Source organism: Pelecanus crispus, chromosome 1 (assembly GCF_030463565.1).
Source record: "Pelecanus crispus isolate bPelCri1 chromosome 1, bPelCri1.pri, whole genome shotgun sequence".
In the NCBI taxonomy this organism is placed as follows: domain Eukaryota; kingdom Metazoa; phylum Chordata; class Aves; order Pelecaniformes; family Pelecanidae; genus Pelecanus; species Pelecanus crispus.
Window position 1 is genome coordinate 83,951,747 of NC_134643.1, and position 27,631 is coordinate 83,979,377.

At 42.3% G+C, this 27,631-nt stretch overlaps 1 protein-coding gene across 1 annotated transcript in view; it reads left to right on the forward strand.

Moving 5' to 3' along the window:
• Positions 1–713: 713 nt before the first annotated feature.
• VWF (von Willebrand factor) overlaps positions 714–27,631 on the forward strand; it is a 146,727-nt gene continuing 119,809 nt past the window's right edge. Inside the window, exons 1-8 of the mRNA XM_075719955.1 lie at positions 714–768; positions 1,334–1,492; positions 3,175–3,277; positions 3,364–3,572; positions 12,969–13,093; positions 20,170–20,386; positions 22,506–22,628; positions 26,563–26,674. Of these exons, the coding sequence (XP_075576070.1) occupies positions 714–768; positions 1,334–1,492; positions 3,175–3,277; positions 3,364–3,572; positions 12,969–13,093; positions 20,170–20,386; positions 22,506–22,628; positions 26,563–26,674 (1,103 nt within the window). The remainder of the gene's footprint in view (positions 769–1,333; positions 1,493–3,174; positions 3,278–3,363; positions 3,573–12,968; positions 13,094–20,169; positions 20,387–22,505; positions 22,629–26,562; positions 26,675–27,631) is intronic.

A 27,631-nucleotide genomic window follows, 5' to 3' on the forward strand; every position in this document is an offset into this window, starting at 1 on the left:
GAGGTAGTTTATAGATGTATGGAGAACAAAGGCTGACGTTTTGGTTGTAGAAAGCAGGAGGCAACACTAAAACTGATTTTGGTGAATGGCAGTTTTCACCCTGGGTCTCTAATCTCTGCACAGTTTCCTCCTTTTACTTCTTGCCTCTTGTCTTGACCATATTATCACCCTGAAATCAGTGGATTATAAGCATGTAGTTATAATGGCCTGACAACCAGACCTGTTGGCTGGTGCAAAATCTTTATGTCTTTCCCTTCATGGATGTTTGGGCAGGATGCAAATTGTTTGCAGCAGAGGTGACTTCTACGGGGGCTAAGTTGGCTGATCCAGTCTGGTGTGCTTCTTCATGTCGCGTTGTCTGATAAATAATGCTGTGTATTGAAGGGCTTTGTGTGTGCAATGTATTAACTCGGGTAAGTCGGAATAGCTCTGTATGTTGGGTTGCATTTCCTGTGGAGGTAGCCCACATTTCTCTGCAATGAGAAGTGAAAATGGGAACAAAGAATAGTTAATCTCCTAGATTACCTACTTTAAAGAAGCATGGGCGGGTAACTGAATTACTGTGAAATTCTGCATGGATTATGGCTTTCTGAAATGTTGTAGAACCTCAAAAATAACTTTATAAAAAAAGGATAGAAAATGGTGAGTTGTTGTGAAACAGACTAAATACCCCGAACTAAGGATGTTCTAATGCCTCTCTTGACTTTTGACAGATGCTCCTCTTGGCAGTGCTGCTAACAAACCTACTGCTGGCCACTGTAATATCAGGTAGGAAAACATTTATTTTCTGATGTCTAGGATCTATAATATGTTTTCACTGTTTCTTCTATGAGATTTTTTTTTTTTTCCCCTCTTTTTGCCCATCTAATCTTCCAGTCCTGGATCAGGCAACATTCTCATCTTGCTAGCAATGTCGATAAAGTTACTTCTTTTGGCTCTTTACCTTGTGCTGTGTTGAGTCACAGAGACTCCCTGAAGTCAGTGATGCTTGGATGAACAAATTCGCTGCTCTCCTATTGATTTTAATGGGATTGCAGGCAGGCACAAATGAATGAATGTATGGTATTCCTTAAAGGATCAGGACTGAAATTACCCATGCAAGGTTTGGGCCAGTAGAAATAAAGAGAAAAAGCCATTTCACTAATGCATATAATAAAAAAACCCTCTGTGCTCAGTCCTGTGGGCTGTCGTGCCAGACGCACAGCCTGCCTAGAAACTAGAGCTAAAGGTCTAGGACATGCAGTGATCAATGGTGATAAATTCCAGCAGATAAATTCCTGAACTACAAAATGAATGTTTTACATTGCAAGTTACGTTGTGTTTTGATATGCAGGATCATCAGGTTCTTTGCTTCAGGAGTCATCAGTTTCCCGTTGCAGCCTTTTTGGGAATGATCACATCAAAACTTTTGATGGTTCTTTCTACAATTTTGCTGGGGACTGCAGTTATCTCCTTGCTGGGGACTGTCACAAGCACTCCTTCACACTCTTAGGTGAGTCTGAGCACGATACCAAGAGGAAACAAATACAAAATATTGTAGGGATGTGGCATTGCCCTTGTGCTGGGTTCCGTCACTGAGAAGAAAAGACAAATAGCTTTGCCCTTTGTCAGATAGCATAGACCACTGCATGAAAAGATCTTAGTGGTGGGGTTTTTTTTGTTCATTTGCTTGGTTGGTTTTTTTTGAAAGCAGGATTACTTCTGAGGGAATGCTGTCACTTTGGCTTCTGTTATCCCTTGGTAATACATGTCACATGTAACTAAGTTGCCAAGGAATGGAGATTTTCTTACTGGCTCTTCTAAAGAGGGAAAGTGAGACCTTTTTCAATTTTGAATTTGCTAGAGGAATGTGGCTGTTAAAGCTGAGTACAGGAATAGGAGATAGATGACCCTGTAAAGCCAATTTTGCCCGATGCTAAATACCACAGTAAAAAAATTCCCATCCTGCAGGACAGAAGGCCTTTGAATTAGCAAGAGCCCCTACAGCATTATGCTTGGGGATGGGCAACAGATGATATGAGAACCATAACTGTATGTTACTTTCATACCAAACTCTTTTGGCAGATATTTGTATATTAACTAATAACTGCTCTGTATTAGTCATAGTTTAAGATGACTTTTACGGACGATGAGTAAATTGAAGTAGACTGATCCCATCACTCTGAAAAGGAAACACGTACCAATTTAAATATTTTTCTTCCTCAATTTAAGCAACTTGGTATGATTTTTTGTATGTAGAAGAACCTACCAGCATATGTGAAGTATAAATTGATTGCAGTATTTTATATGATCAAATAAATCTTTTAAAAAATGCAAACAAACCCATGAGCAGAGGCTTTATTTTTTTATTGGGCACATAAGCATGGCATAACCTATTTTTGATGCCTATCTTAGCATACACGTGTGGGTTTGTTTTGGTTTTGGATACCTGGCTGTGAAGTGTAATCTGCATTGCTGAGTAAAGCGTCTAGGTCTGGGCAAAGCTGGCTACCTCGGAGCAGGAGGTCCAGAGCGGGCAACACATTGTGCAAGGAGCTGCTGTAAAGTCAAAGCTGGACAATGGGCAAAAGCAGAGAAAGGATGATGTCTTAACCCCCCACCATCTTCTCTCTGAGCCTAAGAAAGTGATCTCCATGTCTGTGCTGCTCCTTTTGAAAAATTTCAGAGTGACTTGCTCCCTAGTTGGATAGCCAATATTGGCATCCACCCCTTAAAGACCAGCTGAGATGGTTAGAGGGCTTATCAAGAACAAGGATATCCAGGCTCAGTTCTTCCATCAGTTCAATGGATTCAACCCCCTTCTCTTACCACTGAATTAGGGGTTGTTCTTGGAAGGAAAGTAGGAAGGGAAAGAGCAGGGCAGATCATCAGGCACATCTCCTGTGGAAACTCTCCTCCAGTCTGCATGGTAGGATGGAGAATTTACTGGCTAGAGACAGTAGCAGGGAGAGCGTGAGTCCACAGCCAGTGCCAGGTCATGCACCTGCCAGTGGTTGATGCCAGCCCTCATCCTGGGACTATCTGTTCATTTCATGTTAAACAATTATGGGATGAAACAGATGGATGGCTCTTGAAGATGTTAGGTGATACACTCGCAACCCTGCAATGTGTACTTACAAGTTGTCCTCCTGAGTCCCAGAACTAACAATATTTGCTTATGTTTCATCTCTTCAGGTGACTACCAGGATGGGGAGAAAATTGGTTTCACTGTATATCTCGGAGAATATTTCAATCTTCGCTTTTCCTTAGATGGAGATGTGATGCAGGAAGACAAAAGGTACCTGTGGGAACAAGTATTCCAGCAGACAAAACCTGATGTTCTTTGTGTGTCATATTCTGAGAAATTCCTGTTTTTCTTCACAGGGTTTCCATACCTTTTGCCTCCAATGGCATATTTATAGAGAGGGAGACAGGTTATTATAAAATATCCAGCAATGAGCATGGCTTTGTGGTGAAGATTGATATCAGTGGGAATATTCAGATACTCCTTCAAGAAACACACTATAATAAGACCTGTGGGTTGTGTGGCAACTTTAATAAATTTGCTGAAGATGACTTCAGAACTCAGGAAGGTAAGACTACGACTAACTGATTGTATTTTCATGTACACTCTGCACACCTTTCCTGATGGGTGATTCAACAAAGATTTTGTTGATCCAGCAAAATGTTTCTGCAAAACCTGTCAGGTACCTCATCTTGATGCACCGAAAAGCTATCTAAGTTCTTTCATCTTCCTTTCTCCTGAAAGGTATTTGCTGTCACATCTCATTCCTGAGCAAAGCCCAGAAGTCTGAATTTAACATTTTTAGAAACCTCAAATCTTGAAATACAAAGATAAAGCTACAGGCTAAACAATATACAATATAGTGGGGGGGGGACACACCAACTAGGAGAAGACCTAGCAAAAAAGATGTGAGGAATACTCATTGATTCAACTTCTAATTTTTCACAAGTTGGGAGTAAGAATAGATGGAGTTGCAATACCAGAATACTAAATCCTGGGGGTTGCTGCTGGCAGGTTTGTACTTGGATTTGGCACAGGATGCTGTTCTATAAAGTGGTTACCTTTTAGTGACATTTCCCTGTCCATATGGGCTGTTGGGTTGGAGGTGCACCTTATATCACAGCAAGTCCTAATGAAAGGGAGACACAAGACTGCTTTGGCTGCTCTACTCACTTTTATGCAAAGTCTGCCAGTGTGGGTGAAGACTAAGAGTTTTGGAAAAGCACTGAATAAGACCTTGAAGGACTGATCTGGATTTGTGGCATTTCAGAAGTTTTTTTAAATTCTTAGCACTTATCTGAAGAGAAAAGGTTTAGAGTAAATTTAGTTAATACATTAATATGTTAAGTTGACAAAGTAAAGTATGTATTAAAAAGAAATGATATAGAAAATAGAAAGAGAGGCAAAGCAACTTGGAGAAGAGCCTGGCAGTGCTCCAGAGATGTGTCTCACTGACACTTGGGATACATAAGCATAGCTTCAATGTACAGAAAAAAATTAATTTCATAGTATTGTAAAATGATTGCTCAGCCCTTCAGCAATGTAAATAGTAAGAAACAAACTCAGCTCACAGAATTGCTTGGCAGTACTTGGATACCTTGATGTCTGAATGTGTTGAGATCTGAAGTTTACATCTTTTTCTTGAGCAATAAATAGGAGTAGAGGCTATTATAAAAAGCAGAAGCAGAAAAGGAGACTGTATTGCCTTGCACTGTTCAAATGTAGAGGATTCCCTTCTGCTGCTCATGTTTAAATCTGTTTCATGCTGTATTTGTTTAACATGCCTGAGACTGTGTCCTCCCTTTTTAAAAAAAAAAAAGAAAACCTGGTGCTTTCACAAACACAGATTTCTGAATGTAATGAAGTACATGACAGGGTTACTGCTTGGAAGAGTTGGAAAATAATAGAGAAGGTGGCAAAGAACATGCGTAGCTCTTACTGTACAATGAAGGCCCTGACTTCTGTAACCTGTGTGGACATACAGATCTGTGATTTTAGCCTGAAGAACAGAACTGTATCTCAGCAATTCTGCCAGTTTTTTACTATGATACAATAGACCTTTCATTTAAACTAATTTAGAAGGAATTAGAATTAATTATGTTTGAATTTGTTGTATCGGTGAGGGATGTCACTACGCCCACATGTTTGTCTCCTTGGCAGCTCTGCTGCTGGGGTGGTTCATATGACTTGCTCCGAGTAAAAGCAGTTTTTGATTAATTCAGACCTTTTTTTTTTTTTTTAAACTGTTGAAGCTAACTTCTAGGTGAGGGGCTGTAAAAGAAAGATCTAGGTAGCCTATTGGTAGCCTATGAAGCAGTTTACCCTTTTCCTTCCACTGCAGTTTTTATTTGCTCTCCTTTTAGCCTGATTAGATCTCATAAAGGTCAACCCAACCCAGGATGTGAGCTTGGTGTAATGACTTAGCAATCTGAGGGCACTGAAGGGTTACCTTAAGGTTGCCAGCAGACTGAACTCTCCCGTTGATGTGTCCATTACTTCCTGTTAAAATCTGGGCATATTTTGATTTATCAGATTTGGCCCTCAGTTCTAATCTGTTAAATATATTTCTGGTCAGAATTTGTATTGATAATAAATACAATAAGATCTTTGAGCTTCAGAATAAAATGCAATGGAAGTGCAGTGCACAGAGGAAAAAGACAACGATCTAATGTTGCCAAGATTACGGGCTCTCATGTGGAAACCCCTGGGGAGCACTCTGCCGATCTTAATGTCAGAGGCAAAGGAAGAGAGATGGTGCCAGAGGTTATGCATCAGGTATTGTGCTATAGCCAATGAGCTTGTCAGATAGCTGAGATGTTTCAAACCTTCCTGGAGGTTTTTTAACCAGGCATCTCAAGATGTACTAGTTTAAAACTGCTTTCATTTACACTGAAATGGTAAGTTGTCTGTTTGCTAATAGTCCTTGCCTGGTAGGAGAGGAGCCTCTAAGAACCACTGTGATGGAAAGAGGTCTGCAGCTGACATGGTTTTTCAGTCTCTCACAGACTGTAGCTCACACGGGTTAAAAGCTAATGCAGTAGTTTTGTATCATCTTTGTACCTGCTTGGGTAGGAGGAAACTGATGTGACCTGATGACCCGTTTCTAGGGTTTCTTTGTGGCACCAGAGGACAAGATCCCAAATTTGTGCAGAAGTCAGAGTCGTCATGGATACAATCTAGACTATAAACTCTGTCTTTCATGTAGCATCACACGTTTTGTCACGGTTTCAACAAAATGGCAATGTTTATGTTGAAAACAACATGAATTTTCTGTATTTTAGATAAAAAAAAAAATTGTGGTTTAATAACACAGAGGGTTGGGTTAGTTTGCCATGGTTTGCTCCTGAGAAAGTGGATTATGATATAGAACTTAATTAATTATATTTGGATTGTTTTGGGGTAGCGGTGAAATAAGAGGCAAAGTACCTGCTGTATTATTGGATATTACCACTTACAGCAAGTAGGTAAAGGAGGCATGAAAGAAAGGGTGTTTAAACTTAGTGAAAAGTGTGTAATTGTTTTCCTTTTCTCTTGATATATTCATACTCATGTTTTATAATCTATTTAATCATGTGCTATTGTCATGGCACTCTTATGACTCCTCACTGTGTTTTGGTGTGGAAACTGAGAACTGATAGCCCAGTTAGAGGATAATACACGTCACATCTGTATACACTTTTGATGCTCACTTATTGGCCTCCTGGAGGTCTAAGTGATGAGACTCAAGCTATGATACCCTAGCAAATTAACATTGGTAGGACCTAGCTTTGAATGTAGTGGCCTTAGGCAGTAGCTCTTGAACCTCAAAACCCCCCAAACTCTCCACGTTAGGTTTCAGAGTTGCAGACACACACTTTCATTCAGACAGAGGATGGAGTGCTGAGTCACTGTCATTGACATAGCTGGTTACTGAAGTAGTTCATCCTGTGGAGAACTGCTCATGTCCTGTCGAGACTTACAAACAAGATTGATTATATTGTACGTGGTTGCTTGTTTATTAGATATGGCAGTAAAACCAAGCCAGCTGCCCCTTGAGAGTTTGTTCTCACACTTTAAGCATAACTAAAATATAAAAAGTTCTTGGAAGCTTTCCAGCGTTTTTTGGTTTGGTTTCTTTGTTTGTTTGTTTTTCTCCTAGATCCTAATGAAGGAGTTAACTTCTCCTCTGCATTTTCCTGCCAGCTAGGCTCTGGTTCTTTATAGCCATCCTGTGAATGCTTCCAAGACTTGGTTATTGAACAGGGTCTGCTTTCTGACAAGATCATACGCTTCTAACTGGTTGCCAGTCTTTGCTCATATCAGAAACATGAAGTTGAGCCTTTTCTAGATGCTCAGATATCTCTTTGGCAGCCTTCAGCCTGTGGCATTTGAGTGTCTCATGGTCATTGTCATGAGCGTTTTACAACTGGGCATCCAAAGCACCAGCCAGAAGGGATGACTTACATAATACTATGGAGGAAATGTGACACAACACAGGCAACTTGATCCTGAAATCTCCTCGGGGCATGTGCACATGAGCAAGTGGCCAAAACCCCATAGCCTTGCAGCATGTTAGGGGTTGAAGGGCATGCCCTTACCTTGCAGAAAGTGTAAGGTAATTTCTCCCCAATGAGAAAGGTTGCAGTGCAAGCTCATGGAGCTTGTTTGTATGCCTGTAGCCTCAGTCTTTGCCTAGTACTCTTATCGTTGAGCTGTCTGACACTGATATTGCTGTGATAGACGCTTGGATGTCTAGGTCAACATTAAAGTTTATTTGTGCAAAAGAGCTCATTTGAGTCCAACACAGGGATATTAATCCATCATTTTGTTATTTGTGCATGTTACACATTCTTAGCATTATGGAAGAAAAAAACAACCCAAATTAATCCAGCAGCCCATTATGTTTTTCTTGGCATTGGCAGGAAGTGTGTTTCTGGGAATCTGTCTCCAAATTACAGAGACATTAATGATAAAACAATACCCATGGCTAATTTTGGGTAAAGGCTTGATATTCTGAGCCTGCTCCAGCTGTCAGCAACATATTCCAGCCTTTTAAGCTGCTGAAATACAGAATATATGATGCCACTGGAGAGTGAATATAGGTTAAACAGGTAGAAGCAGGCAGTATCTGCAAGGAAAAACCTGATGTTTTGCATAATGTTTTTGTTCCTGAAGTAGTATAAATGTGTATGACTGAATATGCAACTTCCCTGTGTGTGGTACCTGTTATCGGAAGCTTTTAAAGCATGTTCCAAACTCACAGTGATGCTAGTGCAGATTTCGTGCCCCCCCCCCCCCCCCCCAAAAAAAAAACCAACCCACAAACAAACAAACAAAAACCCACACCCAAAAGTTTTAGTCATTCAGAAATCCAAATTTCTTGGCATTTTAAAGGATATCACTAACTTCATTTTAGGCAAGTTTAAAGTTTTTGTTTGGCCTAAGTAAATAATCTCATTTTTTCTCTTGCATTTTAATTTGAAAGCAAAGGGGATAGATTCACAAGGAAATTTAGCTGTCATTTACAAACAGTACAGATGAAGAAGACTTGCCTTGTACCTGTCTTCATTATATGGTATTCATCTCAGATGCCAGAAACCTTCATGCATAACTCACTCTACTTTATTCAGAGTTTGGAAGCAAAGTTAGACATTTTTTTTGTGAGGAACGTGCCTTCATCACTGGGCTGTAGAGTTTTGGAGATGGCTCTTTCCCTGTCTTGTGTTTAATATTATTAATTTTATATTCATTGAACCAGAGAAGGCAGGAAAGACTTTATAGCCCATGACTTCAATATTTCATATCATTAATTTGGTCCAAACTATGGATCAATTTTTGGTCAACCTTGCCAATAGTTTTGCTTGTCTGGAACCATGTACCTAACCATGTAAAACTGTGTTAAACAAACAAACAAACCAACCCTAACAAACAAAAAAAACCCATTGCTTGGTAAATAACTAAGGTGTGGAAGTTTACACAACTCACAGTATTGTAGTGTCTTGCACAAATTCTTGCATGTATTTTACAGATGTGTTGACAGAGCCTAGGAGAGTTAACCTGATGGACCTATGGCCATATGAAAAATCTGCAGGAGGTCCAGGGAGGGAGGTCAGGGTTTCTGCCTCCCACTTGTGTGCCTTTAGCGAGAGATGGTTATTGCTAATGCTTCGCCTTGCCTGATGATCGGTCTCAAACTAAACAAAGAGCATACCAGTTTCAGATTTTAGAAGGAACTGGTGATTTTTGAGACCCAGATATCATAGTGAACACTTCTTTATTCTTTTTTTCCCCCTGTCTTTTTCTGTCAAGAGTGAACATCATCTATCTGAAAATTGGAGAAGTGAAAGCAACTGTTCTGGCCAAAAAGAAAAAGGGGGTGCGTGGGTTAGGGGGGGGCAAGTCTTGCCGAAAACATGTCAGTGTGGTGTGTGATTTTTTTATTTTTTTTAATTTTTTTTTTTAAATCTCATCTCTCCAAAGAGACAGAGACATGAGGGCAGCAGTTAGAGCACTAAAGTCATAGTCCAACAGGATGCCCCCGGAGGCCCTACCTGCTGCTCAGGTGGTTGGTGTGTGGCCCTCTCCTGTGGGATGTTAGCAGGGTTATCAAAGTGGTGGGATGTTTCTAGGGTGTAGGGAGAAGGTGAGATTTGGGTTGCGCTGTAACAGCTACCTCCTGAACCCATCTTGTATCCTAAAAGGGGATTGTATGCTAACTAGCTGCCTGGGAGTCTCGGCTGTTTAGCAGCAAGTTTGCATGCAATATCAGTATGTACTATGGTCCACATCAGCCATTGGTTCTTCAGGCACTTGTCCTGTGTCCAAATGCTTTGTTTTCATTACATTTTTTGACAGCATCTATTTTCAGTGCGCTCCCTGAAAGACTTAGACAAAACAAGTGCTTTAGCAAAAATGCTGCCTGGGCCATATGGAGGGTTTCTGGGTGTAGGGCTCTAACGAGCCCTGGCTAGGAATTGTTTCTCCAGAAACTTGGCTGCTTAGAGAAAGAAGAAAAACTGCACACGGAAGGAATAGAAGGAAAACAAAACTCTGCTGTGTAGGAGAGGAGGGCAGTCGTGCTGCGTGGTGGGTGTGCAGTGCCAGAGTAGGCAGCTGGGATGCCTGACTGTTCTGTTAATAGTATCACCTGCATGCTTAAGAAACCCCAGGTTTTTAGGCTGGTTTTGTTGTGTTGTCCTTTCTGCCACCTTTCCTTTCCTACCCCCTCGTGTCCTTCAGCAGAAGGAAATGAAGGTGTGGCGTGAAAAGCAGCAGTGGCGGTGGGCACTCTTCCCTCCACCCAGAGCAGTCAGATGTGCTGGGGACAATTCTCCCTCACTGCTTTTCTTCCTTGAAGCCTCATCAAATAGATGCAGTATTTGAGAAACACCACACTGATCGATAGGGCATGTAGTACAGAGTATGAGTTGAAGAGTACTCTCCAAAGTAACCCTCTGCAGAAATGCCTTATCCCCATGACCTGTATTTGTTAAGCAGCTCAGTGGCCCCAGGATCACTTCATAGCTCCACGTCCAACTGCTTTTCACCTTTCCAGGAGTATGGAGTACATCTTATTGTGTGCTCATTCAAGGAAAATACAGGTACTCTGAAAATACAGGTTTCACTGAATCTGTATTATGGGAAGTAATAACTAATGATATTCAGTAAAATACTGTGCGTCCTTAGGGACTGTGTTGTTTAGTGTTGAAAACAAAGTTTCTGGGGAAAAGCAGGCTGGCAAATGTGCATGCAAAATTTTGCAGCACTCTCGTTTTAGTCATAGTGCCTCTCCAGCCCTTTATCTGTTGCCGTAAGGTCACTTAAGGCTACACTGGACAAATCACAGGAAAAATACACTGCCAGCTGATCTCTCTTAATTCATCATTATCCTAGATTTTTACTATCATATGTTGAGGAGGCTTACCTGGGGCAGGACCTTGAGCTATTGAGCAAACCCAAATCGATCAAGTATTGCCTGTTCCAAACAGCTTGTAGCTTAATGTAAGGGCCCCAGGACTTTGCAAGGAGGAAGAACTGCTCTGGCAAGGTGTTGGCAAATTGGTCGTGCCTGTGGAATAGTCTACTAATATACAGACAGGCACTGACAACAAGAGGGTTTGAAGAGCAGGTTAAAAAAAAAAAAAAAAAACCAAACCCCAAAACCCACAAAAGTTTTGAAATTACTTTGAAAAAAATTTACTTGAAAGTATTAAGCAGAAGAGTTAAAATAGCATAACACAAATGTTGCATAAAAGGACTACATAAGAGGTATGAATTTACAGGCATCACAGAAGGAAAAAATCTAACAGAGGGAGAAGTGAAAAAAGCGGTGAGCAGTATTTCAGGGCCAACAGTTGTCCCAACCTTCAAATCTTAACTTGTGGGTAAATGAGGATCTGGTGGTGCCTGCCAGTGGGAAACACAACATGGACACACATTCAGAGCCAGAAGAATGCTGCTTCATGGTGGAGCCCATCTCTTATTTTATAACTGTTAGTGTAATTAGTGCAAATAAAAGTGGATATATTTAATGTGGCACCTTGCTTCTTGTCAGACCAGATTTCATTGTTACTCTAATCTTTACAATCTGTGGCAAGCTAAAGGGCTGCATTCTTCTTGTTGCTGTTTTTCTTGTGCTCAGTTCTGGCTGCATAGATGAAAATTTCATGCATTTTACTGCCTTTCCCTGTCATCCTTTCCTCAGAGTCTTCCTCCTTTGACATCTGCTATGGGTCTAATACATGCTACATTTAGGAGCCCCTAATTTCTAGTTTACAAAAAAAAGTCTACTAAAGGCTACTGGCTTTATTACATCCGTGTTAGCATTCTTGGTGTAGTTTTCACAACTACCTTTTAGTTTATGAACAGTTTTAGTGCTCAGTGTATTCTGTGTGTTTGTATTAATGTACAGCAGGTAGTTCAATGACATTTTGATTATATATACATATATTAAAAAATATGTTATAAAATAGAAAATACATTTAAAATATAAAAATATTATATAGATATGTTTAGGAAGCATTTCTTTTGTTTTCCAGTGACAGACAGGGTCATATTTCCATTCTTGGGAGTGAGTTAACAGTGGCAATTGATATTCTCGCATGCAACACAGTAGAGTTTTAAAAAGCAAACTTAGAGAACCAAGAGAGAGTCATGAAACTAATTATTTTGTAGCAGGTACCCACAGAAGGAAGCAGAGGTAGTCCCTCTAATCAGCCAAGCCATGGGAGGCAAAAGGGAGAGGAGGAAACATTCCCTTTCTGGGTGGATGCCCCTTCTCAGAAGGTCGGAGCAACAGAAGCAGAGACTCTGCTTGCATCTCCTAGGAAGCCGCAGCCATACAGATTAACTGCTTCAGTTTTGCTTTTATGCAAAGTCAGTACAAATCCTGCCAAGACTGGGCCAGGAGCTGCTTGTAATACGACAGAGGGAGTGTGTTTCAGGACAGCTCACACAGTAAGATCATGGGCCCAAGCAATTATGGTGTATGCTAAATTTCTTTGCAAACAAGGTTTAGTTTCAGACAGAAGGAGAAAATCAAGACTAGTTGGGATCAGGAATGCTAATACTTTCATTGGGTAGGGAAAGCAGCTTCATTTTGTTTGCCTCTTTAATGTCTCTAATGTTGTTGACAACTTCTAAATAGTAGGAAAATGTGTAGGCATGCTTAGGCTTCTGCAGATTATAGCTGACCAGCAAATAACTCCTACCATGTTTATACAGGTGTGAGAAGTGCTGGGAGCTGCCTTCTGCAGGCTTTAGTCTGCCCTTGAACTCAGAGAGGCTGTCTGCAGGAGTCAGTCCAGATCACTGAAAAGTGGCTTTCCTATGATCAATCTATTTGGAATAGAAATTCATTTGATACAACAGTTTTTATGATTAAAACCAGCTTTGAGCGGACTGTTGTGTAGATAGTAGCCAATAACGACCACTTGTTGCTCAAACTGCTGAACAGCCATGTGCTTCTCCTCTTCTTCATTCACAGGGACCCTTGTGGGAAACAGTTACGATTTTGCAAACTCCTGGGCTTTGCACAGTGAAAACAAGCGGTGCAAGAGAATGCAGACTCCAAGCAACACCTGCAACATTTCATCTGATATTGCAGAGAAGGTTGGTGCTGCAAGATACCATTCTGGTTTTGGTCCTCCCCTACCTGAAGGCAGCTTGCCTGTCCTTTTGCAGAAGAACACAAATGATTTCTTGCGTAGGTCTGAGCCTAATGTGGTCCTCCCTGAGCATGCGGTTAGGATGTGAGGTGCAGGAGATACCCGTTCTGAGTTTCTGAGGTGCAGTGTAGTCTGAAATAGCTATACTGGGCACTGTTGTCGCTGCTGCACTGGAACAAGGTGCGTGGCTCCTCGTCCAGCCTGGCAGGAGTTAACCGTGGGGCTGGTGGTGGCCATGTGTAGGTCCCTGCTGTGGTGCAGCAGGGTCAGGTGCAGGCAGAAGGTGGAAGTGACACATCCGCAGTGCGCGCCTGTGCTCTCTGTGGGTGCTCCCAGCCTCTCTGTGAGACAGCGTGGGGCTGGATGCAGGATGCAGCTGTGTGTTTGTGGTTCCTGAGCGGTAACTGTGTGCCCTCTCTGCAGACTCTGGCTGGTGCTAGCAGGAGGATTTCTGCACTGGGTTGCCTGGTGCTGTAGGGAAGTGACCTTGGAGGTTGCATATTATGACTGATGTCTTAGTTACTGCAGCCTGAAGAAAGGAACGGTTTACTCACTAGTTAGTGAATGCAATTTTTCTCTCCTACTGCACCCTGGATGTCACTATTCTTTCTAAAACTATAGTACGTATATACCCCCCTTCCTCTCCCTGCGAAAACCTGCAAACCCAACACACAAACATCAAACAGATAAAGAAGCCAACAGCTCATTTGAGCCTGAAGTGTGAGTTGCTGCCAAAGAAACTTTGGTATTACTTGGGAAAGGTGAGTTTAAGTGGCGCCTGTAGAATGAGGTAGTTAATTCCCTCTCTGATTCTGCCAACAGAGAAGCATCAGTTATGAAGCCCCTGTGGGCTTCACCACCACAGATAGTACTTGTGAATGTGTTGCAGTTCATATACCTGGAGTCACCAGAGCGGGGAGGTGCTTCAGCCAGGCTATTTTTGACAGAGGAGATATTCTCTGTAGGTGTTGCAAAGGCTCTGTGCCACCAGGCTATTTCCCTTGCCAGGAAGAGGAGGAGGTTCCTTCAGCTATGCACACAGATAGTAGCTCTGATTTGTTGAAGAAACACAGAACTGCTTTTCTCAGCCAACTCTGTGACCCCCTTTGCTGCATCAACCTTTTTCCCTCTCCTCTTTTATAAGTACACACATATTCCTTGTTTCCCTTAGACACAGGGCGGACACACGCAGATGGTCACCAGCTCAGGGAGGACAGTAGCTTTGCATATATACAGATGGCATGTGGTATTACAGGTTATGACTGTCATGGTAAATTGAGCCCTTGGTCATTGAGGGTTTGCATCTCATCTCATGTACTCTTGTAAATCAGAACAATCTGGTGGGTGCCAGGTTTAGATTTATACCAGAGTAACGGAGGCCACACTTCAGTCCTCAGTTTCTTGCTATAGAAGTCCTGTAGGCCGATACTTGTTAAACTAGGCTCAAATAATTTCTCCAAATTAGTAGCACTTCCTGGAACATATCTGCTCTACAGCTTTCAAGTGGTGGTTTCCTAGTTTCCTGGAAAAAACCTAACTAAGACTCGGACAAGCTTGCAAACTTCTGACTATACTTTCCATTAAGCTTTTGAATGGAGACGCTTGTATTAGATATGTTCTGAAATTTAGTGAAGCATGCTCATGCCCCTTAGCACTACAGCTTCAGCCTCACAGCCTGCAAACTTGGCTGAGGAAATACAGCAGTGATTTCAAGTTGGAAATCTCCAGCCTATGCTTCTTGCTTGAGCTGATCTGGTGTGTGTGTGGCATTTCTGTCAGGGTCAGGACTGATTGAACACCTAACGGAGCATGGTGCCGAGGATGTGACCGAAGTGTGAGGGGTTTCAACCTGGCTGAGATGCCTTCTGAGGGAGAGGACTGTGTTTTAAACCTGGTTACAGCTCTAGAGCAGGGCTAGTTCTTGCAACTGTGGCTGCTGGAATTTTATCTGTTCCAACATTAGAAAATGTCAACATTGCAGCTGAGGCCAGGGAGTGGCATGCAAGGCAAAATCTTGTCTGACGGGTAGACCGCAACTAATGCGAGTTCTATACAGATCACGTTAAATATTGATACTTTGTTGGATAAAGTTTGCTCTCCTGTAAACTGGATGAAATTACCTTCTCTCTCGCATAAGTTCATGAGCTCACAGCATTTAACATTGGCTTAATTTATTCACTGTGCAAGGATAAATATAGTGCTATTAATAGAAGTCCAGCCAAATGAGTGCCTGCTGAAGAATGTAGGGCTTTTTAATGGCATGCTTTGTTTGTGTGCTTCAGCTTCAGGAATGTAAATCTCCCCCATCACCCAGCCTCCCTCCCTGCTAGGCGATCAGCTGCTAGGTGAGGAAAAAAACCAGCTTTGGTTCAGTGCACTCCTCCTGCCCCTGTCCCTCCACTTGGGGTAGATCTGCGGTTTGCTTTGCCTTCACTGCCCCAGCACCACAACAGCATCCTTGAAGAGATGGCTTCTGACTTCTTTTTAAGGTGCAGTGAAGCCAGAAAGCCCTGTTGCTCTTTACTCTTCAAGTCACAGAAAATGTGGGCAATTTCGTGTTTTTTAATAAGGAAGAGCTCTTATCTTGATTAATGGCTCCATGTATCTGTATCAGCTGAAGGTCTTGACCCAGCTCATGCTCTTACCCTACTGTTGCTCTGGGCGTCTCCCTGCCCTCCACCTCCAAATCACATACACGTGTTTGACTACTGCTCCACCTGCAGATACGGTTTCTTCTCAGATACGTGTATTCCCCTCCGAGGGCTGGAGGCAGCTTGGCATCTGCCCAGTGGAGCTGCCTGTTAACTACCTTGTCTTGTGATCAGGAGAGCACGCCAAACTGGGTAGTGTTGGAAGGAGGGAGCTACTGCCTCCCTGCCATGTCCTGCCCTCTCTGGCTGCTGTTTAAATAGTTACCAAAAAGAAAGAGCTTCTTTGTGTTGTCTGATCCATTTTTTTCACCACTCAGATGCGATGATTTAGGCTACCTGTTTAAGGAAGTACTGGAATCTAATAGCCTCTCAGATGACTAACTGCGTGGGTAACATGGATCTTGAAGTATGAAATCAAGTGATGTGGATAACTGTGGTAATGATGCAGCTTTGAAAACACAAATATATATGTTTTAAAGCATTATGACTGATTTATGCATTCTTAGATGTTACCTTTATTTTCTAGATTTCACCTCTAATAGAAATGGTGCATGGAGACCACAGTTCACTGTATTCTTTCTTTTTTTTCTTTCTTATTAGGAAACTATACCTATAACATGTTAGATATGAAAATGACTGAAATTAGAATTCAACTAATTTCTGCTTTTGCTGAAATTCAGCTTTTGCTGCAATTGGTAAGAAACAGTCCCACTCATATCCCATGGAATACTTCTATATGCAATGAAGAAATGGCATTTGTCCCCAGATCTGAAAGCAAGTGGGGAGAGGTTTTCAACTTTTGGACCGTAGTTTGTAATGGTAGAGATCACAAGCAGGCCCAGCAAAGATTATAATATATTTTAGGGGTGAAAATGAGGCCCACTATATCGAAAATCTCCTTTTTGTGCTCCTGAAATACACAGGTTAGCTGAATCAGCATTCAGGTGAAGCGACTTCTGTTGGTGGTTGTTATGTTTGCTCAAACATACAGCCAGCATTTGGTGTACTAAACATATTGGCTTTGGATGCTTTTTACTTGGAAAGATGGGAGGCTAAATCATTCTCCCTTTGATGAGTGAACCAAAAGAAGATGTATTCTGAAAAACTATACCCAATTATGGCGCCAAAATCTACCCTTCCTGAATGATCTGGAGAAACACTTCTGTGCGTGTATATACCACAGGTTTTAAATTCAAGGGAGCAAGAGGGTGTGTCTGCTTTCTTCTGTTACTTTTTAGGTTATATCTCTTTAATGGCAATTGTTAAGCAATAGACAAATGCAGTTCATGCAGCAGCAGAAGGCAATGCCACAGAAATTGGAAGAATGTATGAAATTCCACCTACAGCTCTGTGTGGTGGGACTGGAGCAGAAAGAAGGTCAGCAAGGCTGTGGTCGCTAAGGGTTGTCAGTGCCAGGACACCGCCAACCCATTTAAAGAAACACGTAAAATAGAACTCATGCAGAAGTCAAGGGAGATGTTTCAAGACCTTCACCTGTATTTCAGATACTGCAGTCAGTTTTACTAGTTTTAATCTTACAGCCACCTGTACTCTAAGCACTGTTTCAGCCTGAGGCTTCACTCCCCGGTCTGTTGATTTTAGATGTTTCTTTGTCTGTGGTGCTGCTTCCAGGACTGTTGCTCCGTGAGCAGGAACGCTACAGCAGTGGATGAGACTGCCAATATCTGGCGCTCGCCACATATGTGCATCGTCCCTTAAACTAAAGAACAAAGACCTCTCTTAGTTCAGCCTGATCAGTACTCGGTACTTCTGGGTTTTAAAGAAAGAAAGGAGAGAAAATAAAAATAATTTGCAAAATGGTTGAAGTTGGAAGGGACCATGGGAGGCTATCTAGTCCACCCCCCTGCTTGCAACAGGGCCATCCTAGGTCAGGTTGCTCAGGTCCTTGTCCGCTCACATTTCGAATATCTCCAAGGGTGATGGTTCCACAGCCTCTCTGACCACCCTCATGGTGAAAATTTTTTTGTTTGGTTTTTTTGTAACTATTTGGATTTACCCATATTGCAGCTTATGTCCGTTAATTCATCACAATAGTTGAGATATGTCTAAAAGATGGGAAAATTTCAGCTATAATTTCTTGTATAAAGCCACTGGAAAATCTGAAGCAATTTGAATGGCAAGAAAACCTTTACATAGAGAAAATGAACTATTTGTTGCTTTTGAACATATATCACTTGGTTTCTTGGTAATCGGCTAGAGCTCAGTCATTAGATATGTTGTTAGTCAACAAGGCCAAAGAACACTATAGGAAAAAAAAGAGGGGGGGCATTAATTCTCTTTTTTTGGGGGGGGAGGTGTGTGTGTAATCTCTTTTATTTTTAAAGTCACTTTCACATCTAACATTTACTGGTATGTAATAAACATGGTCATAAAAGATTGTTTCTACTAGTTTTACTGTTTAGTGGAATATACAGACTGAGTTCTATTGCAACATAACATTGAGTTGTATTACCTTTTTAACAAGGCTATTACCTTATTAAGAAAACTTATTAACACAGCTCCTAAATGGGCTTATTGCATATACTGGGTTTCTGTTGCATTTGATAGTATCTGGATCAAGGCTTTGATCCACTGCTTATGCTTCTGAATGGCTCTGAGCTCACTTTCAGTTATATCAGTTTCATCTTGAAGCGCAGCTTTAATAGCTTTTTTGGCTGCTTCTGTTGTTGTTACTTCCACCCTCAGGGCACTTTTTCAGCTTTCTCATACTTCTGTGTAGTCTTAGAGCAGCACCAACCACCATTTATGCAGTTCCTGCTCCTTTCCTTCTAGTCTTTTTTCCCAGCTGGTTCAGCATAGTGGCTGCTATCTGGGCATCAGAATTATTCCAGGTGGGAGCTCATTTTCTGGAGGACAATCATGTTCAGCTCTCTAATGACACTCAGTTAGCATTGTTTTAAGCTCCCCAAGGCTTTTCTCAGAAAGCTCAAAACTTCTTTGTGTATGCAGTTGTTCACTGAGCACTTTGCTAAACTCTGAATATATTCCCAGTGGGCCAGTCATTTCTGGTTGGTTTGTTTTCATAAGCAAGAAGTTCTCTTTCAGTTCAGACATGTTACTAGCTTTAGCTGATCACCTGGACAGAACACCCTTCAGCAAAAAAAGTCTTTTCTACTCAGCAGTTTTCCTATACAGGTATACCATCTGCCATTCAGAGAAGACATCTGAACTAGTGGGGTTTTTTTTTGTTTGTTTGGTTTGGTTTTTTTTAGCACAGCAACTTGTATGTGCTGTCACCTCAGGTACTTGTTAAGGTATTCAGGAGCAATGCATTGCTACTGTGAACTGCTCTGAAGAACATGCCCCCCCCCCCCATGTATAACACCTGAAATATACAGCATGGTTACATCTGCTTATACAAAACACTGACAAATAAGTAGAAGAAAGTTATGTTTCAACTGTTTGTGCTAGGGTTGTATCAGAAAATTGTTTTTCCACTTATCTAAACTCAGTGTCATCCTTTCAGAAAGTTGTGTTGAGGACCTCAGACTTATTAAACTGTGACATAATGCATACATAAGAGAAGCTCTATTTGGGAGCCTCCCTTGGAAAACTTAGTCATAAACTAAGTTTTCCTTATGTTTTGTTTCATGTACAGCGAAGTTTCATCTTAGCTTGCTGCTGTCGGAAAGGAGAGGTCTTGATACCCTCCCCCCATCTCACTGTGCAGTCCTCTCCTTATACTAGCTGTCACCATGCTGATTTAACTCATGAGAAAAGCAGAACAAATTCCTTTTCTTCCCTGGGTTATTTTTCTGACATTTATCTGAGTTAAATGGATCTGTTGTGCATTGGACAAGCCAGCAGGACAGGAACATGGTGGTCAGAAGTGGGAAACAAATTTGGTTCCTCGGATTCCAGTCAGACATGATCTTTCACTCTGAAACTTACTCTGTTCCCTCATTATCCAAAAGATGGTTTGGTCATTTTTCTTCCTAAGTACCTCAATTGTAAGTTCCTTTCCCTTGCTGTGTGTGTCTTCCTGGTACTCCAGGCACCATCTGGTTCTTCACTGGGTAGGAAGCAGTTCTTTGCCTCCCTCCATTTGCTGATGGATTGACTGACATGTTTCTGCATCAGCCATCCTTTATATGGCACTCTATTTTATAATAATCAGTATATTAATGTACCTCTGTGTATATACGGATGTGGTGAATAAATGGATGTAGCTCACTTCTAGCTCTTGACCATGATGTTATTTAACTACATGGTGGTGTTAAATAATAACCGTGATGTTATTTAACAGCAGTGGTGACAGCATGTTTGGAAAAGTTGGGTTTTCTTCCTAAGACTATAGTAGCTCATTTTCTCTCTTGCTTTCTACCTTTGCTCCTCACTTGTCATGCAGGGCGTCATGGAAACCTGCCAGCTGCTAAGAACATCTTTGACCTTCTCCCGGTGCCACCATCGAGTCGATCCAGAGCCATACCTCGATCTCTGTGAAAGAGACATCTGTGCCTGTACCCAGGGCATGGACTGCCACTGCTCGGTGTTCCTTGATTACGCAAGAAGCTGCGCTCACGAAGGAGTGATTTTGGATGGGTGGCCTGAAGAGAGCTCATGCAGTAAGCTGTCAGGATTATTCCTAGGCTGCTTATCCCAAATGAGATCATGTCTGTCTTGCAGATTTATGTGCTGCAGCTAAAAGCAACTGGTGCGTTTTTAGGATGTTGATTCAGGCATGGCAGGTTAAAATCTGAAGTGCCTGTCATTTCCATTTATCTCGAGTGCCTTTGCTCACTCCCCTTTCAGCTCTCCATCGCCCATCTTTTTCTAGAAGTTGTCCATAAGGCAGGATTGTTTGAACCGTATATGAAGAAGATCCTGAGCTGCTACAGGTCCCACCATGGCATACAAAGTCAGTGAAGGCTTATTTGATACACGAAGGTATCAACTAGGATGTTTAGGAGCTATTTCACATATGGTTCAGACATGTGACATTATCCCGCCTGTATTTGTAAGTCAGCGTCCTCGTGAAAGGCTCTCCTTAAATTTTTTTCATAAATACAATTGTTTCATCCTTTATTTGCTTGAACCAATTACATTGAAATTGGGATGTTGCCTTTTTTAAGCCAAATTCTGTCTAGGTTAGAGATCCTGATTGCATCTCAAAATGCTGCCTTTATTAGCCCAATTTTGCTGAGGTCAGAGGTCCTGATTGCATCTCTGCTAAGATTTTGCAACAAGGAAGTGCATAGATTGACTGGGATGGATTGCATTTATAGAGGAAAGGTCATGTTTGCACCCGCCATTGATATACACATATACCTCCACTGGAGAACCTTGGTTAAATATATAACCACCCAAATGAATAATAATAATAATAAAAATCCAGTCCTCTAATATGATGTTCTCAATGATTTTTCTCATGTTTTTACATTACACAGGAAGGACAGTTTTCTCAGAATGTTTACGTAAATTGATTTCATGAGGTAACTGATTTGCACTGACACCACTTTCTTCTCTGGTAAAGATATTCTGCTATTGGCCATCAGTGAAGAAAACTCTGCCTTCAGATTATGGTTAGGGCAGGAAGATACTGCCAACCACTTGTTCAAGGGATTGTACACCAGAGGAGAGTCTTATTTCTAGCAGCAATTTGTTACCTTTCCATTGGGACATAAAAGGGATCTGATGAAAACTTGTCTCCTTGCTCAGGGTGCAAGCCAGAGAACTCATTTTTGCTAGGGCTGTCTGTAAGCCTAACTAAAGCCACAAGTGAAATGAACTCCTCTTCGTTCCCAGGAGTTTTAAGAGCTCGTTTCTAACACTTGACTTCAAAAACCATGGTTTTTTTCTGAGTCAGGGAAAAAAAGAGGTGGCCTGCTGCCACATCAGGAGCTTAATTTTCCCTTACCCTTCATCTGTGCTATGGTGCTTTCTCAGGAGATGATGATGATAGTTGCGTTGGAGGCATGAAACACTCTGCTGCGTTGGAAGGGCTCTGGTGCTGGGCACATTGTACTAGTGCGAGCTGGTGCCCAAGCCCTGGAGCCACAGAGGGCAAGACCACTCCTTCGTTACCCTCCCACCGCCTTCAACAGAGGATTTGCTGGGAAAGGGCAGCTCTAATCTTTTCTTCCCACTCCATGCCCACGCAGTCTTGCGGGGTATGTCTATGCATCAAAATGAAGGAACAATAGTGTGTGCTTGCATAATGGCCTAGCCTAGATAATGACAGCAGTGAAGATACCACAGCATAGGTGTTACCCTGTGCTGGCAGTTCTCTGGAAGAAGAAGGATGGGATTTCAGAGTCCTAACTGTCTCCCAGTTCTCTCTGGAAACATGGAACAGTATAATTTCACAAATGAGTGGAGTAACTGCATAGCTTAAAGGTACAGAACATGCATGTCTATTCAAATTGCTTAGATATTATTGCAAAACTTCTCTCCATGTTTGATTGCTCTTAATGCCCTTGGTTTTAGTTATTAAGACTCAATTTATTAGAAAAGAAATTGACTTTAGCTTCTACGTATTTACTACACAACCTGACAGATGATGGTATTGCAGCAAACTGAAAATCAAGTGTTTCTTAAATGTTTTGCTTCTGAAAAAGAAATCATTGATTGGAGAGGATATGACCTTTTTGGTGTCTCTGTGGTTCAGCCTTTGATAATTAAGGGATTTATTTATTTAAGAGTTATTGAGGAATTTGCATTTCTAATTTCTTTTAATTGTTTCAGGGCCAGGATGTCCAGTTGGCATGGAGTATAAGGAATGTGTATCCCCTTGTGCCAAAACCTGCCAGAGCCTGAATATCAATGAAGTGTGTCATGGACAATGTGTTGATGGCTGCAGCTGCCCTGGTAATTTATTTACTGGGTTATTTACAGAGGAACATTTGGCAGTGATGCTACCTATTCTATCAGAAGAAGGAAAGCTGTGTCTTCCCTTAAATTTTCCTGAAATCAGAAACACTTTTCTGGGACCATGCCCTAGGATAAACCAGTTTCTGTAATACATGTATGCTCACTCCATGAAAGGGCCATTTTTCAGACCCAACTAAAAAGTAATTGTTGCTGTGAAAATAAGCACCATCTAATACTCTAGGATTGCTTTTCTTTCTTGATGAGGGACTGCTTACCACTGACGTATCTAGATTCCTTCTGAATTGCTTTTGGTTAGAAGCATCCAGTTAGAGGAAGAAAGAACAGACAATATAGTGAAGGAGTTTCTTACAGAAAAACAGTACATGTAGAGCTCACACTATAATTCCAAAGACCTTAATGATTTTAGATGAATGATTTCACTTATTATTGAATCATTTGTATAGGAGATTTGATTGGCTTAAAGGGGCCAGTCCAACCACCACAGTCTTCCTCCTCTGTCTATTGTTCTTAAGACAGCTGCAGGAGGAGAGTTTTATTCCTGGCTGCAAAGCTCCATATGCTCCCATTTCTAGCTGTTTTTTGTTGGGGTTTTGGCGTTTTGTTTGTTTGTTTTTAATAGGACTATATCTGCATTTCACTCTTCAGATCTGGACTTTGTGTGAATGCACAGAGGTATTTATTGTCCTCCTGTACAACATATCAAGTATGATGGAGGTTTACTGATAACATAATTTGGTTTCCAAAACCTTGTCATGTCAGCCTTGTTTGAGGAGTCATTATTGCATTCAGAGCTTAGTATTTTCCCATTTAGCTGCCAGTCTCTTACTTAATAGAGGTTCAAAGCTGTCACTCTGTGGCAGGACCTGGGAAGGTGCACATGGAGGGTGACAGGTTGATGTAACTAGACACAGGAGCTTATTTTGCTGTGAAGGACCTAGGTATTATTTGTGCAGTCCTGGGGGTGTTGGGAAAAGCTGAAGGAGATGAATCCACTGGCTGTACAAGGAGTCTTGCTATATTCTTCCTATGGTAGCTGCACTGGTCAGTTTAGCACAGGAAAGGTCTAAGGGGACAGGAACTGAAGAGCAGAGAAACAGGAGCCCAACAGAAAGGGTACTGCATGGGGAACAATTAGATGGGTAGAAGGAACTGCATGAAAAGAAGTAACAGTCAGCAGTTTGAAACTTTTACTGTTATTTGGTGCACAGTCAACAGAGAAGAACTTTGATTTGAGTTTCATAGAGAACCAGGAGGATCTGACAGATGAATAGAGGAATTTGTGATTTAGGATGAGGATTATACCTGCTTCCCTCCAGTGCTCCAAGAGTAAAAAGGATCTGTTCAGCGAGTATGTTTTGGTTTTTTTTTTGTTTTGTTCCCCCCCCCCCCCCCCCTAAATGCACCACACAGTTACTTTAATTGCTGTAAATGGAATTGCTATTGCCAGGAAAAAAGGTGGACGTTCTGTTTTCTTGTGCTCTCTAGAGAGCCACACCACTCCTAAATGCTCAGATCTTGTTTTGAATATCTCTCACTTGGAATGATTTTGTCAACAGTGAAGATCTTTCCAGGCAGCTCTATGGGAAGAATGGGAGAAAGGGGACTTACCTGTGTCTCACTGTCAGTGGTGATTGCTGCTGCCAGGGGAAAGGGCCGAAATCTGTGCAGGCGATTGGAAAGAAACCCTCAAAGAGGATGGAGAGGGGTTTTCAGCAAGCAAAATGTTTTGCTACAGCAGCTCTTTTAAAAATGGAGGAATACCAACTCTCTCTTAACGTGGGGATCTAAGAGAAACTTGTCCTTTCTTCTGTTGCTAGCTTATAGTGCAATCTTGGACAAGTCTTGTAACTCTTCTGTGCCTCCATTTATCTTTGTAAGATAAAATACTCTATATATAGAATAGGTAATTATAGTTGTGTAACATGGAAACCTCAGCAGTTGGATCTAAGTTCAGAAGCTGGCCCTTTCACTTTTTGCTTCTGCAGAAGTTGAGAAGAGAAACCACAGTTCCACATGGTTATGTTTCTTTGGGACCCTGTCTGCTGGACTTCTATGGTGTCCAACTTTGTTTCTTCATTCCCTACTTTGTCTCTTCTTCTGTCCTCTTAGGACAAATACAAAACCTGTCTGGATACCCTTTACTGCAGTCAGTGCAGTGCATGTATTTTTCCAAGTCAGGTTTCTAGACCAGCTCTGATCAACCTTGATCGTGCTCCCTGTGTTTGACTCATGTAGAGGGGCAGCAAAACTATTACCATGGACTTCCAGAGGGCAGACTTTGGCCTCTTCAGGACCCTGGTTGGGAAAGTCCCTTGGGAGGCGGTCCTGAAGGCCAAAGGGGTCCAGGAAGGCTGGGCCCTCTTCAAGAAGGAAGTCTTAAGGGCGCAGGAGCGGGCTGTCCCCGTGTGTCGTAAGACCAACTGGCGGGGAAATCGACCGGCCTGGCTGAATAGGGAGCTTTTGCTGGGACTCAGGGAAAAAAGGAGAGTCTACCACCTTTGGAAGAAGGGGCGGGCAACTCAGGAGGTGTACAGGGATCTTGTTAGGTCCTGCAGGGAGGAAATTAGAAAAGCAAAAGCCTTGGCAGCTGGTCACGAGCGGTGTTCCCCAGGGCTCTGTTTTAGGGCCAGTCTTGTTCAATATCTTTATCAATGATCTGGATGAGGGGATCGAGTGTGCCCTCAGTAAGTTTGCAGACGACACCAAATTGGGTGGGAGTGTCGATCTGCTCGAGGGTAGGATGGCCCTGCAGAGGGACCTGGACAGGCTGGATCGATGGGCCGTGGCCAACTGTATGAGGTTCAACAAGGCCAAGTGCCGGGTCCTGTACTTCGGTCACAACAACCCCATGCAACGCTACAAGCTTGGGGAGGAGTGGTTGGAAAGCTGCCTGGACGAAAAGGACCTGGGGGTGTTGGTAGATAGCCGGCTAAACATGAGCCAGCAGTGTGCCCAGGTGGCCAAAAAGGCCAACAGCATCCTGGCTTGGATCAGGAATGCTGTGGCCAGCAGGAGCAGGGAGGTGATTGTCCCCCTGTACTCGGCGCTGGTGAGGCCGCACCTCGAATACTGTGTCCAGTTTTGGGCCCCTCAATACAAGAAAGACATTGAGGTGCTGGAGCGTGTTCAGAGACGGGCAACAAGGCTGGTGAAGGGTCTGGAGAACAAGTCTTATGAGGAGCGGCTGAGGGAACTGGGGTTGTTCAGCCTGGAGAAGAGGAGGCTGAGGGGAGACCTTATCGCTCTCTACAGCTACCTGAAAGGAGGTAGTAGTGAGGTGGGTGTTGGTCTCTTCTCCCAAGTAGCTAGCGATAGGACGAGAGGAAATGGGCTCAAGCTGCGCCAGGGGAGGTTTAGGCTGGAAATTAGGAAAAATTTCTTTACGGAAAGGGTGGTCAAGCATTGGAACAGGCTGCCCAGAGAGGTGGTGGAGTCACCATCCCTGGAAGTGTTCAAAAAACAGGTAGATGTGGCACTTCGGGATATGGTTTAGTCTAGTCTACCCTTGATTGGTTTAGGTGGGCTTGGTAGTGTAGGTTAATGGTTGGACTGGATGATCTTAAAGGTCTTTTCCAACCTAGACGATTCTATGATTCTATGATTCTATGTATGTTCCAATATGTGTGTTTTGGACTTGGGAACTCACTAAGCAAAGAGCTCTTCTGGGAGCATCAGAAATGCTCTGTTCAGCACATCTGAGGGAGAGGCAGCACTAGAAGGAAAGTAGACACCAGTTCCCATGAGGCTTTTTGGCAAGCCTCATTCTTTTTTATTGCTGTCTGTGACTATGGATAATAATGCATATGAAGTCTTGCCAAAGTATATGAAGAACTAGAAAATCTAATCATAGTTACGTTTGTGTCCCTGTGTGTGTATGGCATGTGTATCTGCTGCTACCTGATCTATCCAGAGGGGAAGCTCCTCGATGGTGAACATTGCATTGAAAGCTCCGACTGCTCCTGCATCCACTCTGGAAAACATTATCCTCCTGGCTTCACCATCCCCCAGGACTGCAACTCATGGTAAACTGCGTGTTGCTCTGGTGTGGTTGCTGATGCTTTAGATAAGTACTGCACACTGGTTAGTGACTGTTTTAGATGATCTTTCTAGAATCTCCCTACTTTTTTAAAATGTCCTTTCACTGGCAAGGACCTGCTCTCTTATTGGAAATGCCAGCCCCTTCCAAGAAATGAGCTATTCACAAAGACAAAATCAGGTCTGCTTTTAAAGGGATATTTGATCTGATAGAACAATGTGAGGGTCATACTCCTTCAAACAGTAGAGAACTACCTGTTTCCTGTGGATAAGACAGACCGGCAGGTTCCCATGTCTGGTTAGTGTGAGCAGTGGTGTCTTTGTTTTGACTTCCTACATTTATTTAACCTCTAAACCCCATTTCTTTCCAAGAGGAGTTAGCTCAGGCATGTCCTTGGAATTTCTCACAAAGCTAATGAATCTTCCCAGCTGCATGGCTCACGATTTTTCTTTCACTCATGAATGACAGCCTGAAGGGGAAGGCTAGCTGTCTAAAGAAAGGAAGGGGAATGAGTAATGTATTCCTGATCTGGTTTTGTGTAAGTGTGAACGTATTTGTGGAAGGAGTTCAGACAACTCTTTGCCCAGATGTTTCCAATTAAAGTACAGAAGAAGGACTCAGTGAAGGCCACCATATGCAGAAGACAGACAGTCTATGCATCATCACTGTTAATCAGTAGTTTTTCATTACCTGCACCATGTGTCACAGAATATGAACTGTAACCACGACATTAGCATTTTGTCTTTTTCCCTGGAGCTCTCTGTAGCTTTGAGCTTGGCCACATTGTGCAACCTTAGTGCTCTTGGGAAATCAGTGCTGCCTGATAGACTGTATTGTTAGAAAATTCCTCCTGTTATTCAAATTTGATACTGCTGTGGAGAATGTCATTCCATTGGCTCTGCATTTATCATCCTCAGTAAACTGACTCCACACAAATGGTTTT